The sequence below is a fragment of the Sinocyclocheilus grahami genome, unplaced genomic scaffold (genome assembly GCF_001515645.1).
Source record: "Sinocyclocheilus grahami isolate Dianchi unplaced genomic scaffold, SAMN03320097.WGS_v1.1 scaffold396.1, whole genome shotgun sequence".
Classification (NCBI taxonomy): domain Eukaryota; kingdom Metazoa; phylum Chordata; class Actinopteri; order Cypriniformes; family Cyprinidae; genus Sinocyclocheilus; species Sinocyclocheilus grahami.
In genome coordinates this window covers 472,163-487,165 of record NW_015505575.1, presented here as the reverse complement: position 1 = coordinate 487,165, position 15,003 = coordinate 472,163, and the positions used below count along the sequence as shown (strand labels likewise).

The window sequence follows — 15,003 nt, the reverse complement described above, 5'->3', positions numbered from 1 at the left end:
TTATATTTGTATTTTTACATTTTCTGTTTTCATTTTAGTTTTTGTTAAAATTTGAATAATTTTGTTGTGTGTTTTTGTCTTTTTTGTTTTTCTTTTTAAATATGTATTTTATTCATTTTTATGTCCGTTTTAGTTTTAGTTATTTTAGTACATCAAGTTAAACCAAGTGAAAATGAGAAACTAGCTGAAAAAAATATATGATTTTTAAAAATATATATATTTTAATTTATTTCAGTTAAAGGGGTCACATGATGCTATTTTAAAGATCATTATTTTATTATATAGATCAAAATGCGTTGCACAAATTCGAACATCTGGGTTGTGTTGTTCTGTTGTAAATAAATCTTAACCAATGATTCCTAATTGCATCTACTTCCGGAAGGCCAAATAAAGTGCTTTTGCTTTCGCACTGAAACACACAGCGTCTCTCTGACATGGCTGCATCAACACTGCTGCTGTTCCTGATACCACACCTTCTTTCTTTGCTGCACATTTGGGTGGCATTATGCTAATATTTCCACATACTGACGTAGATATGTGGGGGTGTGTTATAACGAGCCGTTTTAGGTAGGCGTGGTTGACTCTTAACTTTTATAAAGAACATCTCTTTGGATTTGAGACTTTAGACTTTGCAACTTTACAGAGCTTTAAAAATTTATTAATCAAAGGAAAAATTGAAATCGCATCATATGCATAAACATCATTTTTTTTTATTTTCAAGCAATTATTTTTTTGTAATGTTTTTAGTTTTAGTTAACTATAATACCCTTGGTTCATGCTTGTTATGCTAAGAAATACAGTTCATTACAATAACCATAGACTGATTGTGGATGCAGCCTGAAAATGTCCTGAACTGGTACTGAAATATGAGTCAGGCATGTTATTGATTTATTTTTGTGATATTCATCCTAACATTCAAGAAACACTGTGAAAATGTAATGGACAGAAAGGGGTTTAAAAAAAACAGGAACTAAAAGGACAGAAAGCAGGACAATGGACAGAACCCTTGAAGAAACAGGTCACTGACACAGATAAAACATCCAGGAAAAATCAAGCAAGCAGAAAGTAGAAAGACGTCATTATTTGAAACTTACTCTCAACCACGGTCTTCCGATTTGACCCGTCGTCATTGATCTGCTGAATATTTCCAAAGTGGATGTCACTGTAGAAGATCCGATTGGCTCCTTTTCCACCTCCTCCGCGGTAATCAAACGTTAGCGCGATGATGTTCTTCATATGGTCAGGATCTTCAAATGGTTTGATTGGTGCATTGAGGTTGTTTTCATCTGATAAGTGCACACTCTTTAGTATCGTGCGTTCTGAATACAGCAGGTATCCGTCGTAGTCACGGCAACTCTGACCGTCCTCGGCTAGCATTCCGTGAGCGCAAGCACATGTTCGCTGTCCATTACCACGGTAAAGACAGAGCTGCTGGCAGCCACCGTTGTTGTTTTTGCAGATATTAGTTCCTGCAGACAGATTTGTTTGAAACAGTTAAGAAATACTGCAACCAAGAAAAAAATCAATCTTTTTCATAGATTCAGTGATATTAGCATTAGCATGAAATCAATATGCAAAGTTAGTGACTCAGTTTATCAATCAGGAATTGAGACATCAACATGTTGACTATTTTATTTAAAACTGCTGTTTTGAACAATGAAGAAAAAAGATAGAGGAAAAAAATATATAAATAGTTTAATTGTTTATATTATTATATATTTAAGGTAAAAAAAAAAAAGTATTATAAATAAACAATTGTTATTAGATTTCGGGTTTTGGGGAGTCTCACAACATGACATTTTAAACAGCATGACATTTTAAAATACGTTTAAGCAGTGAAGCAGAGATGTAACAATAAAACATTACACCAAACCAGAGTTATTTTAGTATCATTGAGAATTTTTAGATTGAGATATGTATATATATATATATACAGTATATACTTATAGATTTCAAATTACCTTTTATTTTTGTATTTTCCATTTTAATTTTGATTTTAGTATTTTTTGTCATATTTATTAGTTATCGTTTTTTTATGTCTATATTGTTTTATAAATTTGTATATAAGTTTTCATTTTAGTTTTTTTAGTACATTAAGTTAAAGAACAAGAACAAAGTTCTTTACAAAACAAAGTCATGTGACACTCACCTTGTTGTCGCGCTCTGTTAAAGACCTTGATGTCTTTGAGTTGGACGCCGATGCCCGTCCTCAGACTTACTGAATCTGTTGCATTGTCTTTACTGCCGCGCTTTATTGAACCATTCGCATGAGTCCTAAAGAAATAATATGCTTTTTTTATTCGTTTATTTTTAAATAAATAAATAAAATAATAATTGTAATGTGCAATTTACATATGTATAGTTCATGTAAGACTTTTAACATATAAAAATTAGGTACTACAGCTTTAACATCATCTGGTTAGACTAAGTTCAAAGGCTCTTTAAATAGGGATAGCAAATAAAATAAAGGTGTATTAAAAATTCTATAAAATGTTCAATGCTGTAGATTAATCATCATGTTGGTGATGAGGAATGAATGGTTTCAAGTGTACAAGCACACACTGACCGGTCGCTCCAGTATATGTAGCTCTCAAACACAGATACAGAGAACATGTCCATGTTGTTGCTGGAAAGCACCACCTCTCTGTTCTCACCCGTCTCCAGGTTAATGCGCTCAATCTTATCTGTGCGCGCGTCGCACCAGTACAGCAAACCCTCCTACAGGACACACAATGACCACAACTTTAGTCAGTGTTATTGTGTTTAGCATGCATGCGTCGTCAGTTAATGAGAGGAAGTTGCTAATACATTTCTTCATGTAATTTGCATATATGTCAGCTTTTTACCAAACTCTAGTGAGCTGCTTACCTAGACTTGTTGCACAAACAGCAGCCAGCTACCGATGTGTTAAATCATGCTAGAAACATGTTAGCAACATGCTAAAAGATGTAGCAATGTGCTAATTCATTCTGGAAACATGCTATCATCATGTTAAACATGCTAACAAATTGTTAAATAATGCTAGAAACCAATGTGTTAAAACATGCTAAAACATGCAAACAATGTGCTAATTCATTCTAGAAATGCTATCTATCTATCTATCTATCTATCTATCTATCTATCTATCTATCTATTTTCCTGTCTGATAGACAGTGGCTTTAAAACCTTCAAACGTCAAGCTTTTAAAACTGCTTCAAATGTAAAATCTTTAAACTTCCAGATATTAAATCTACTTCTAACTTTCTGAACAGGCTTTCTCAAGTCAACAATCTAGTTCCATTATGTTTTATCTTCATTTACAAGTGAAAATGTCTATCCTATATATATATATATATATATATATATATATATATATATATATATACAGTGTGTACGGAAAGTATTCAGACCCCCTTAAAATTTTCACTCTTAACAATATTGCAGCCATTTGCTAAAATCATTCAAGTTAAGTTTTTTTCCTCATTAATGTACACACAGCACCCCATATTGACAGAAAAACCCAGAATTGTTGACATTTTTGCAGATTTATTAAAAAAGAAAAACTGAAATATCACATGGTCCTAAGTATTCAGACCCTTTGCTCAGTATTTAGTAGAAGCACCCTTTTGATCTAATACAGCCATGAGTCTTTTTGGGAAAGATGCAACAAGTTTTTCACACCTGGATTTGGGGATCCTCTGTCATTCCTCCTTGCAGATCCTCTCCAGTTCTGTCAGGTTGGATGTAAACGTTGGTGGACAGCCATTTTTAGGTCTCTCCAGAGTTGCTCAATTTGGTTTAAGTCAGGGCTCTGGCTGGGCTATTCAAGAACAGTCACAGAGTTGTTGTGAAGCCACTCCTTCGTTATTTTAGTTGTGTGCTTAGGGTCATTGTCTTGTTGGAAGGTAAACCTTTGGCCCAGTCTGAGGTCCTGAGCACTCTGGAGAAGGTTTTCGTCCAGGATATCCCTGTGCTTGGCCGCATTCATCTTTCCCTTGATTGCAACCAGTCGTCCTGTCCCTGCAGCTGAAAAACACCCCCACAGCATGATGCTGCCACCACCATGCTTCATTGTTGGGACTGTATTGGACAGGTGATGAGCAGTGCCTGGTTTTCTCCACACATACCGCTTAGAATTAAGGCCAAAAAGTTCTATCTTGGCCTCATCCGACCAGATAATCTTATTTCTCACCATCTTGGAGTCCTTCAGGTGTTTTTTCATGTGTCTTGCACTGAGGAGAGGCTTCTGTCGGGCCACTCTGCCATAAAGCCCCGACTGGTGGAGGGCTGGAGTGATGGTTGACTTTCTACAACTTTCTCCCATCTCCTGACTGCATCTCTGGCGCTCAGCCACAGTGATCTTTGGGTTCTTCTTTACCTCTCTCATCAAGGCTCTTCTCCCCCGATAGCTCAGTTTGGCTGGACGGCCAGCTCTAGGAAGGGTTCTGGTCGTCCCAAATGTCTTCCATTTAAGGATTATGGAGGCCACTGTTCTCTTAGGAACCTTAAGTGCAGCAGAAATTTTTTTGTAGCCTTGGCCAGATCTGTGCCTTGCCACAATTCTGTCTCTGAGCTCTTCAGGCAGTTCCTTTGACCTCATGATTCTCATTTGCTCTGACATGCACTGTGAGCTGTAAGGTCTTATATAGACAGGTGTGTGGCTTTCCTAATCAAGTCCAATCAGTATAATCAAACACAGCTGGACTCAAATGAAGGTGTAGAACCATCTCAAGGATGATCAGAAGAAATGGACAGCACCTGAGTTAAATATATGAGTGTCACAGCAAAGGATCTGAATACTTAGGACCATGTGATATTTCAGTTTTTCTTTTTTAATAAATCTGCAAAAATGTCAACAATTCTGTGTTTTTCTGTCAATATGGGGTGCTGTGTGTACATTAATGAGGAAAAAAAATAACTTAAATGATTTTAGCAAATGGCTGCAATATAACAAAGAGTGAAAAATTTAAGGGGGTCTGAATACTTTCCGTACCCACTGTATATATGTTTATCCTATAGAGAATGCCATGAGGTTTTCATGTAAAAAAAAAAAGCATTTTAAATCCATTATTGACTGAAGCAAACGATTCACGATTCAAATTCCATATTTCAAGATATATGCATTGGCAGGATTTGTAATCGATGCATCAATAAATGAGTCAATGGTTACACCCCTAGTGCTTACTAGAGATTAAAAGTATGCTATTCACACAGCTGACATAAATGTGTCATATGCACCTGATAGTCAATGGAGATGCCGTTGGGCCAGCTAATACTGACGTTCACCAGCACAGCTCTGTTAGATCCATCCAGACGAGATCTTTCTATGCGTGGATACTGTCCCCACTCCGTCCAAAACAGATACCTGCACACACAACCCCCCATGAGGAGAGTGCCGCTTCATTCATGGAGCAGAAACGCACAATAAAAGACAGGAAGTCAGCATTATTCAGATCTCACCCTTTCTCAGGATGTACAGTAATGGCCCGCGGTTTGTCCAGTCCTTGGGAGATGACCACATATCGAAAGGAGCCATTCAATCTGGCAACCTCTATCACATCAAAGCCCTGGTCCGTCCAGTAGATGTTTCCTACAGCACACACAGGAACAAGGCAGTAGTGCTCGGTATTGTATTAAAGCTCTGAATGCACCTGAAAGTGGCAAAAGTGCCTGTGCTTGAGACTCACCGGCGATCCAGTCGACAGCGATGCCCTCCACACGACCGATGCCATTAGTGACGATGTCCTCTCGCCACGTCTGATCTCTCTTAGCTCTGCTGATGGTGCTCAAACCCATGTCAACCCAAAAGATGGTGTCATTGTCTATATAACGATAGAAAGAACACGAATATGAATTACAGAATAGACTACATACAGTTACAGGAAAAATACAAACAAACAAAAAACAGATATACACTTGGTCATCATTCAACTGCATAGCATCCTTTGAGACCACTACAGTTTTCCCAATATCAAAATGCCAGTACATATCAGAAACCAGTACATTTTTGCAATTCATGATACAAATTTCAATATTCCAATATATCGCAATATGCTATTGAACACTCCTTTTTAGGGGCTGTCAAAAAAATTCGAATTTCGAATATTCGTCGAATAAAAAAGAAAAAATCCACATTCGAATTCACTCGCGTCTCACACAAGAGAGCGGCATGTTTAGAAAGCCAAGACAAATTAATGTAAGTTCAACTTTTAAAAAACATGTCTCAAGACTTTATGGCGGTTTTCTCCATCCCACTGCATCTCATGTTTTTAAATAAAGAAAGTAGCCTACTCTTTGTGATTGGTTTTCGGTCCTTTGCATATGAGTGGCTGTGATTGCCTGCGGCCTCGTGCCTCTGGCCTAATCACAGCCGCTGATATAGAGCTGGTATCGCTCGAGTACGAGAGTGATATTGCGTTTATACAACAGTTCGACGGAACATGTGTGTAATTACACAAGAAACAACGGAGTGCCTAATAAAACCCTCTTTTGTGCAGAACTACTTCCTTCCGCCACGGATTCAAAGCTCAAGGTGACAGTTAAACATACGTCACTTTTAGAATTCGTACCAAGGGCATGTGCTGCTTCAGTTAGGTTGTTATTTGAATTTTTTGGAGAGTTGTCAGTAACATTTTCCCATCTGCTTCTCTTTTAAAGGTGTTATTCCTTTTGTAAATACTGTTATTTGTATATACTGTAAATGATGACTTCAGTGGGCGGAAGCCGGGCCCGGGGCAACTGGGAGCAGACGCAGGGTCAGACACAGAGCCAGTCACAGCACAAGCAGAGGCCTCAGGTAAGTTCACAAGCATTAGGTTATATTGATTAATTATAGTGATTGGCTAAGTTTTGCCACACCTCCAAAGCCCCCTTTAACCCACCTCAAAAAAACTGGCTACACCACCTAAAACATGGTAATCTTGGGCCAGAAACTGCAACCGGCGTAAGTGAATGTTAAAAAAAATTAGGTACTTGGTTTGACTTTTTCCGTCTACCCAAAAACATTTATGGATGTTACTTGACTGAGTTATGACCGTTGTAACTTTTGATGGGTGTGTCAAAACTGCGTCGATCCTGAATTAAATAGCACTGGATGTTAAAATGTGTTTAAATAAGACAAAATCTTTGCATGTTCTCGAGTTGTTTGCAGTTTTGCTGGCTATGAGAACCAGCACAATTTCGGTGGAAAACGGGCATCAGTGACATCCATCAGTCTGAGACTTTTTCTCTGAGTCACTGCAGTCTATCACTCGTTCTTCTAAATTAAATTAAGGGCTTTAGAAATAAATCATAAATTTATGCTCAAGCAAATGCTAAGCCTGACCTATTTTTCCTCGGTTGTATTCTGGCCTGCTCGGGTGGAGGGACAGACACAGAATTTTATCTAAAAACATCTTTAATGCGCAGATTCATAGACAAGGCTTAAGCCTGGTGCAAGACTGTCTTAACTGAAATTAACTTGCACTGACATATCTTAAAATGTTATTGCCATTGATTTGTATCGTGATGCACGCCAGCAATGTTTTCTCTATGGCACATTTAAAAAAAAAAATTTTTTTTAAACTGCTTGAATGTTCTAATTAGTGCTGGGCGGTATGACCGAAAATTTATATCACAGTATTTTTCAAAATTATACCGGTTTCACGGTACATGACGGTATTTTTTTTTAGGGATGCACCGATATGAAAATTTTGGCCGATAACCGATTATTCTTTATTTTTGAAAGCCGATAACCGATATGTTGGCCGATAAATCTATATCCAAATTGTTATATACTTTTTGAGAGCCTGATTACAAAAAAGGTCTCATCATTAAAAGCCACATCCCAAACACTTCAACATAAGCAGCCTAGTTTGAACGGTGTACGTTTTAAAAATATTTTTACTCTCCCATTACCAAATTTAGTCATAAAAAAGTCTTACAAATAAATAAAATTATGCATAAATAATGCAAACAAGTCACTGGACATCATTACACGTGTAAAGAATCAAAATGAATGCGCCATAGATCAATAAAACGGAATAGCCTCTGCACGGACAATAATTAAATGATTTTAATTACTAAACCATATTGTTGATGAAAATAATAAGAGAACAATACAAGTGGTTGTTGTTATTAATAATGTATCAATGATTTTGAAAAAGTAACAAATTAATACCACTGTTTTAAATAGCAGCCGTTGAGCTGCGCGTGCTGAAGCTGAAGAGCTGAATGAACATGGTAAACTGAAGCGTTTTGCTGGCAGCTTATTTAACTCAAGGAAATGCATCCTGAGATTAATATTAATACAACATAAACATAATATTACAACTTATATATGTACAAAATGACGCAGTTATTGCATGCTATAGTCAGAATGTGTGATCCTGTTGTGGATGCGCTCTTCCCATATCAACGCGCTGAAACACAGCAACTAAACCCAAAGAATTCACAATGTTTTATTATAATAATGTTCTCATTAGAATGTTATATACATGACATTCCCAATCATAGTTATTAATGTTGTGCACTGCTGTTTGGGCTGCGTGTGCTGAGCTAAAGATGATCACCGGTAAACTGAAGCGCTCTTTTTAACTTAACCAAACGCATTCTATATGAGATAAATCAGATATACATCAAATAAACACAATATTACAATGTACAATTGCACAAAAGGCTGCAAACGAACAGCGCGCATCTGAAGTGTCTCTGAAGGAAATAATGCATTATTTATCGGCTTTAAGATATCGGCCAAATTTTCTTATCAGGCCGATACCGATAACAGAAAAAATGAGCATTTATCGGCCGATACCGATATGGTGGCCGATATATCGTGCATCCCTAGTATTTACCACTGCGGCGGATGGAAAAGGTGGACAAAGTGAGGAAAAACAGTATAAATAAATGAATAATCGAACATGATTCATTTTCAATTTGGTTTAGGAATGCAAATTCAGAACGTTTGATTAGGTCCAATTCATAATGATATTCAGTTCAATTCAATTTTGATGATCAAGTAAACGAGTGAATGATTACACCCCTAGTGCTTACTACACAGGGTTGACATAAATGTGCCCTACGCACCTGATAATCAATGGAGATGCCGTTGGGCCAGCTAATACTGACGTTCACCAGCACAGCTCTGTTAGATCCATCCAGACGAGATCTTTCTATGCGTGGATACTGTCCCCACTCCGTCCAAAACAGATACCTGCACACACAACCCCCCATGAGGAGAGTGCCGCTTCATTCATGGAGCAGAAACGCACAATAAAAGACAGGAAGTCAGCATTATTCAGATCTCACCCTTTCTCAGGATGTACAGTAATGGCCCGCGGTTTGTCCAGTCCTTGGGAGATGACCACATATCGAAAGGAGCCATTCAATCTGGCAACCTCTATCACATCAAAGCCCTGGTCCGTCCAGTAGATGTTTCCTACAGCACACACAGGAACAAGGCAGTAGTGCTCGGTATTGTATTAAAGCTCTGAATGCACCTGAAAGTGGCAAAAGTGCCTGTGCTTGAGACTCACCGGCGATCCAGTCGACAGCGATGCCCTCCACACGACCGATGCCATTAGTGACGATGTCCTCTCGCCACGTCTGATCTCTCTTAGCTCTGCTGATGGTGCTCAAACCCATGTCAACCCAAAAGATGGTGTCATTGTCTATATAACGATAGAAAGAACACGAATATGAATTACAGAATAGACTACATACAGTTACAGGAAAAATACAAACAAACAAAAAACAGATATACACTTGGTCATCATTCAACTGCATAGCATCCTTTGAGACCACTACAGTTTTCCCAATATCAAAATGCCAGTACATATCAGAAACCAGTACATTTTTGCAATTCATGATACAAATTCCAATATTCCAATATATCGCAATATGCTATTGAACACTCCTTTTTAGGGGCTGTCAAAAAAATTCGAATTTCGAATAATAAAAAAGAAAAAAAGAAAAAATCCACATTCGAATTCACTCGCGTCTCACACAAGAGAGCGGCATGTTTAGAAAGCCAAGACAAATTAATGTAAGTTCAACTTTTAAAAAACATGTCTCAAGACTTTATGGCGGTTTTCTCCATCCCACTGCATCTCATGTTTTTAAATAAAGAAAGTAGCCTACTCTTTGTGATTGGTTTTCGGTCCTTTGCATATGAGTGGCTGTGATTGCCTGCGGCCTCGTGCCTCTGGCCTAATCACAGCCGCTGATATAGAGCTGGTATCGCTCGAGTACGAGAGTGATATTGCGTTTATACAACAGTTCGACGGAACATGTGTGTAATTACACAAGAAACAACGGAGTGCCTAATAAAACCCTCTTTTGTGCAGAACTACTTCCTTCCGCCACGGATTCAAAGCTCAAGGTGACAGTTAAACATACGTCACTTTTAGAATTCGTATCAAGGGCATGTGCTGCTTCAGTTAGGTTATTAGTGAGAAATAATGAGGTTATAAGAGAGAAACAATGCGGCAAGACGTGCATTCAACTGAGAGAGAGAAAGACCGCAAAGTTAAACGTTTCTTTTTATATTAACTAACGTACTCTACGATTAGCTCAGTGAATAGTAAACAAAAAAACATAGACCTGGCTAGAACAAGTAGAGTGATACAAAATTGTGAAAGGGCATTCCTGTAGCGATACCAGTACAATATCTCACGGTTCTCAACCAATCAGATTTGAGAACCATAACAAACTGTTGTATAATAAACTATACATACATGCATGGTGCTGTTTTTTTCTTCTAATTGTTTAAGCAACTTTATTAATTATATATGGTTTATAAACATTATTTTAAACATTATGCACATTTTTTCAAAGATAGTCGTGTTATTTTATTACGCTTTGAAGAAACGTGCATAATATGATTTAGCTTGATGCGCCCTCTTGTGGCCTCAGGAGAGAAGCCAAAAGCTTTTTTTCCCCCTAACTGAAATGATTCCTTTTAAATTTGAATATAATTCGAATTTTGATAATATTTAAGTAGAAAATTCAAATTTAGTTGTTCAGTAATTTTGACAGCCCTACTCCTTTTGATCAAATTTATTTTTTATACTATATTAAAGCAACAGAATGTAGTCAAGAAATTCACAAAAAAAACGCTTCCAGTAATTATTAGAGTATTAAAGTGCAAAACTACAAACAATAGAAAAATTAAAAACAAAAATATTGTGAAATAGTGAAATCAAGTGTTCAATTAAAAAAAAAAATATATATATATATATATAACCCATACTGGAGCATATTCACATATATTCAGTTTACTGACGGCAAACATAATGTTTCTTATTTGGAATGAGTTTCAGGCTTTTCCTGCTCAGTTTAGCACCTGCTCATATTATACCACTATTGTACATCAGAAAACATCTGCATTATAAATCAGGAGCTTTGAGACTCACCGGCATGAAAATCAATCCCGACGGCAAGTGATGTGCCTGAAACTGGTACAAGGGCATCAGATTTGTCAGCGGGGTCCAGCGGGATTCCTCTAATGCCCTCATGAACAGAGTACAGCAGGAATGAACCCACACCTGAAATCAACACAACAACCACCACGCATCAGCCTGTTCAACCCTATATGTATAGATTTTATTGTTGTACCCTTGTATTTTCCTCCAAGACTAAACTGAATATATATTACCGTTCAAAGTGTTGAAGGTTAGCACACCAAGGTTGCAGTATAAACAGTAATAATGTAAATAATAAAAAAAAATTAAACTGTAATATATTTTAATATGCAATTTATTGTTGTGATCAAAGCTGAATGTTCAGCATGTCACACGATCCTTCAGAAATCATTCAAATATGCTGATGTATCAATACTAAAAACAGTTGTGTTGTAAACAGTGATACTTTTATTTTTTAAGGATTCTATGATGAATAGAAAGTTCAAAAGAACAGTATTTAAAATGGAAATCTTTTATAACATTATATACGTATGTCTTCACTGTAATTTTCAATTTAATGTGTCCTTGATGAATTTCTTCAAAAAAATACTGACTCCAAACTTTTAAACATTAGTGTATGAAAAACTGATAAAAATTATAAACAAAGAAACAATAAGAAATAAAATATATTATTTTATGGAAATGATTTGTTTTGACTTCATTTACAAGACTTGTCAAATTATAAAAAGTGTGAAAATTAAATTATGTGTACTTAAGATACACTCAATGCAATCTATAAAGATAGCAAGACAAATGGGTCTGTTTCATTATTTGTCAGGTAAAAACACCCATAGCTGTAGTGACACCCATGCATTTACACTGTGCAAACACTGTGGTCTATTGTACCTCCATGTCATTTTCCCAAAAGGAAGTCACACATAATTGCGAGTCTGAATGTCAGGTGTGTGTGTGTTCTGCTCGTACCCTCACAGGACTGCTGTCCGCTCCTCAGGCTGTATCCCGCGGTGCACATGCAGGAGCGGGTGGAGGGAGACGTGGGCAGACACAGCTGAGAGCAGTCACCATTGTTGTTACTGCACATGTTTGAACCTGATTATACAACACACACAGTTAAGGCCAGCATTAGCATTGCATCACTTGCAGTGGATCCTCTGCAGTGAATGGGTGCCGTCAGAATGAGAGTCCAAACAGCTGATAAAAACATCACAATAATCCACAAGTAATCCACACCACTCCAGTCCATCGGTTAACATTTGGAGAAGACAAAAGCTGCATGTTTGTAAGAAACAAATCCATCATTATAGCATTTTTAAGACATTGTTTTGAGCTAAAATACCGGTCGCCGTGATTTTGCCAAGTAAGACATGTTCCTGGATCAACATCTTTGTTGATCCTGGATCAACATTACTGTCCAAAAATACAGACTTAACACAATCCCTACCCCTAAACCTAACCTTACCCATAATTTATTCCTAAAATCAGTGTGAAATGACAGCTGATTAACAAGGGTGTAAAAGCACCTAATCCTGATTGTAAGCCTAAAACTAACATTTCCTGAAAGGTTATCTCTCAATTCTGATTGGTTGATTGGAATGATGTTCCAGGATCAACAAGGATGTTGATCCAGGAACATGTTGTACTTGGTGAAATCACGCTCACCATGTAATACCAGTCCATAATCCATAATAATGCTTCCTCCAGTGAAAAAGTAATCTGGTCAGAATCAGGAGAGACATCTGCACAGATCAAGACATTAACTGATGGACTGGAGTGGTGTGGATTACTTGTGGATTATTGTGATGTTTTTATCAGCTGTTTGGACTCTCATTCTGACGGCACCCATTCACTGCACAAGATCCATTGGTGAGCCAGTGATGTAATGATATATTTCTTGAAATCCGTTCAGATGGCTTGAGAGTGAGTACACGTTCAGCAGATTTCCATTTTTAGGTGAACTATCGCTTTAAATTAAGTCAAGGTCATTCTTTTCAGCACAAATAATCCCTTTTTTCGATGCTAATGTGGCTCTTTGTTGGCACAATTAACTAGCTTGAAAATGCCAATTTGTGCTCAGCACAGATTTTTTGGGCTGTCAACTGAATAATTCCTTATACATTGCATGCAGCTAATTCTTGAACCTGTCTGCACGGTCTCATTGTAGATCTTCATGTGCATCATGGGAGACGTGCTGTTTCTCAAGACCTTCCAGTCTCCTCCATCACTCTTATCACATGTGCCGATCTCATCCGTGCCCTGATCTGCCCACCACAGCTTATCACCTACACAACATCAGTCATAACATTAGTATTTTTAAAAAGACAGCCAATTAAACGATCAGTGCTATATTTACCCATGATAGCCAGTGCAGAGGCTTTGTTGAGTTTGCCTTTGACGGCGTCTAACACCTCCAGCCCTGATCCGTCCAGCTTACAGCGGTTAATGGTGCCGTTTCCTGAGCTGATCCAGTACAGGTGCTCCGTGTCGTAGTCTATGGAAAGACCTGCAGCACAGACCAGCAGCTCAAAAGGATGCAGATGTGCTTTATAATTCTCAGTGGTTTCTGAACTGTTTAAAAATGTTTTTACTGGTTTATGCTAGAGCACTGCACAAGTTTTTAGAAAGAAGGTCATCAGAAACATCCGGGTCTCATGCTTATAATCATACAGGTAACAGTTTACAATAAGTTTCCGTTTATTAACTACATTAGTTGTCATGAATCAACAATGAAAAATACTTCTAAAGCATTATACATTATTAAAATCAAAAGTCGCATCTGTTAATATTAGTTCAATCATGCCAACTCTTGGAATGAATTTTACCAGCATTTATTAGTAAGCATGGAATGTACATAGGCATGGTCTTGGCGAACTAGATCTGCTACACTGCTGCTGAAGGAGTAAGGATACATCTGAAATGCACATTAAACAGTGACTTGAATTCAGACTGCTGCAAGGAAAATAGGGAGAACCCCCCAAGCAGATCTAGGCAGGTGGTGCTGGGGAAGGTGGAGGGTTAGTGAAATCCCATGGCGCTGCAATGAACTGATTCGATACAAGTCAGGAATAAATAGGTTACGTAGATAGGAACAAACAAATGATTGGATGAAGCAATCAGCTTTAAGTAAACCAATCAGCTGCTCAGAATGGTTTCATGACTGAACTAGATATTTAATGGATCGGAGCTACTGTAACATGGACTATGAATTTTATTGTTTAAAAGAGATTAATAAATACTGTAACAAGTGTATTGCTCATTGTTATTTCATGTTGGTAATTAACTAATGTTAACAAATGAAATCTTATTGTAATCTCCTACCTGTTACATGTCTTTGGTGATTTTCCTTTGACCTAGTTTCCCTTGTTGTATTGATTATGTCATTCTGTTCACCTGTGTTCCATTCATTAAGCCATTAGTCCCTCACTTGCTTTTACTCCCTGTTCTGTTCAGTCCTTTGCCGGTTATTGTTTGTTTCTATTGTGTTGGGCTTTACATCCCCACCCCCCCTCCTTGATTAATTAAATACAGGGCTCAACAGTAAAGATTCAGTCTGCTTGCCCAGTCAGGCCAGTAGTTCAGATTTCTACTTGCCATAATTTACACAGTATTTTTTTTTTTTTTTTTTTTT

General features: G+C 37.5%; 1 protein-coding gene across 1 annotated transcript in view; it reads right to left on the bottom strand.

Annotated features, from left to right (window-relative positions):
- Window positions 1–955: 955 nt before the first annotated feature.
- LOC107550324 (low-density lipoprotein receptor-related protein 1-like) overlaps window positions 956–15,003 on the bottom strand; it is a 112,802-nt gene continuing 98,754 nt past the window's right edge. The window contains exons 31-40 of the mRNA XM_016231596.1: window positions 13,729–13,878; window positions 13,517–13,657; window positions 12,342–12,467; window positions 11,370–11,501; window positions 9,492–9,626; window positions 9,265–9,394; window positions 9,043–9,169; window positions 2,567–2,718; window positions 2,150–2,274; window positions 956–1,469 (exon numbers count right to left, since the gene is read on the bottom strand). Of these exons, the coding sequence (XP_016087082.1) occupies window positions 1,051–1,469; window positions 2,150–2,274; window positions 2,567–2,718; window positions 9,043–9,169; window positions 9,265–9,394; window positions 9,492–9,626; window positions 11,370–11,501; window positions 12,342–12,467; window positions 13,517–13,657; window positions 13,729–13,878 (1,637 nt within the window). The 3' untranslated portion in view covers window positions 956–1,050. The remainder of the gene's footprint in view (window positions 1,470–2,149; window positions 2,275–2,566; window positions 2,719–9,042; window positions 9,170–9,264; window positions 9,395–9,491; window positions 9,627–11,369; window positions 11,502–12,341; window positions 12,468–13,516; window positions 13,658–13,728; window positions 13,879–15,003) is intronic.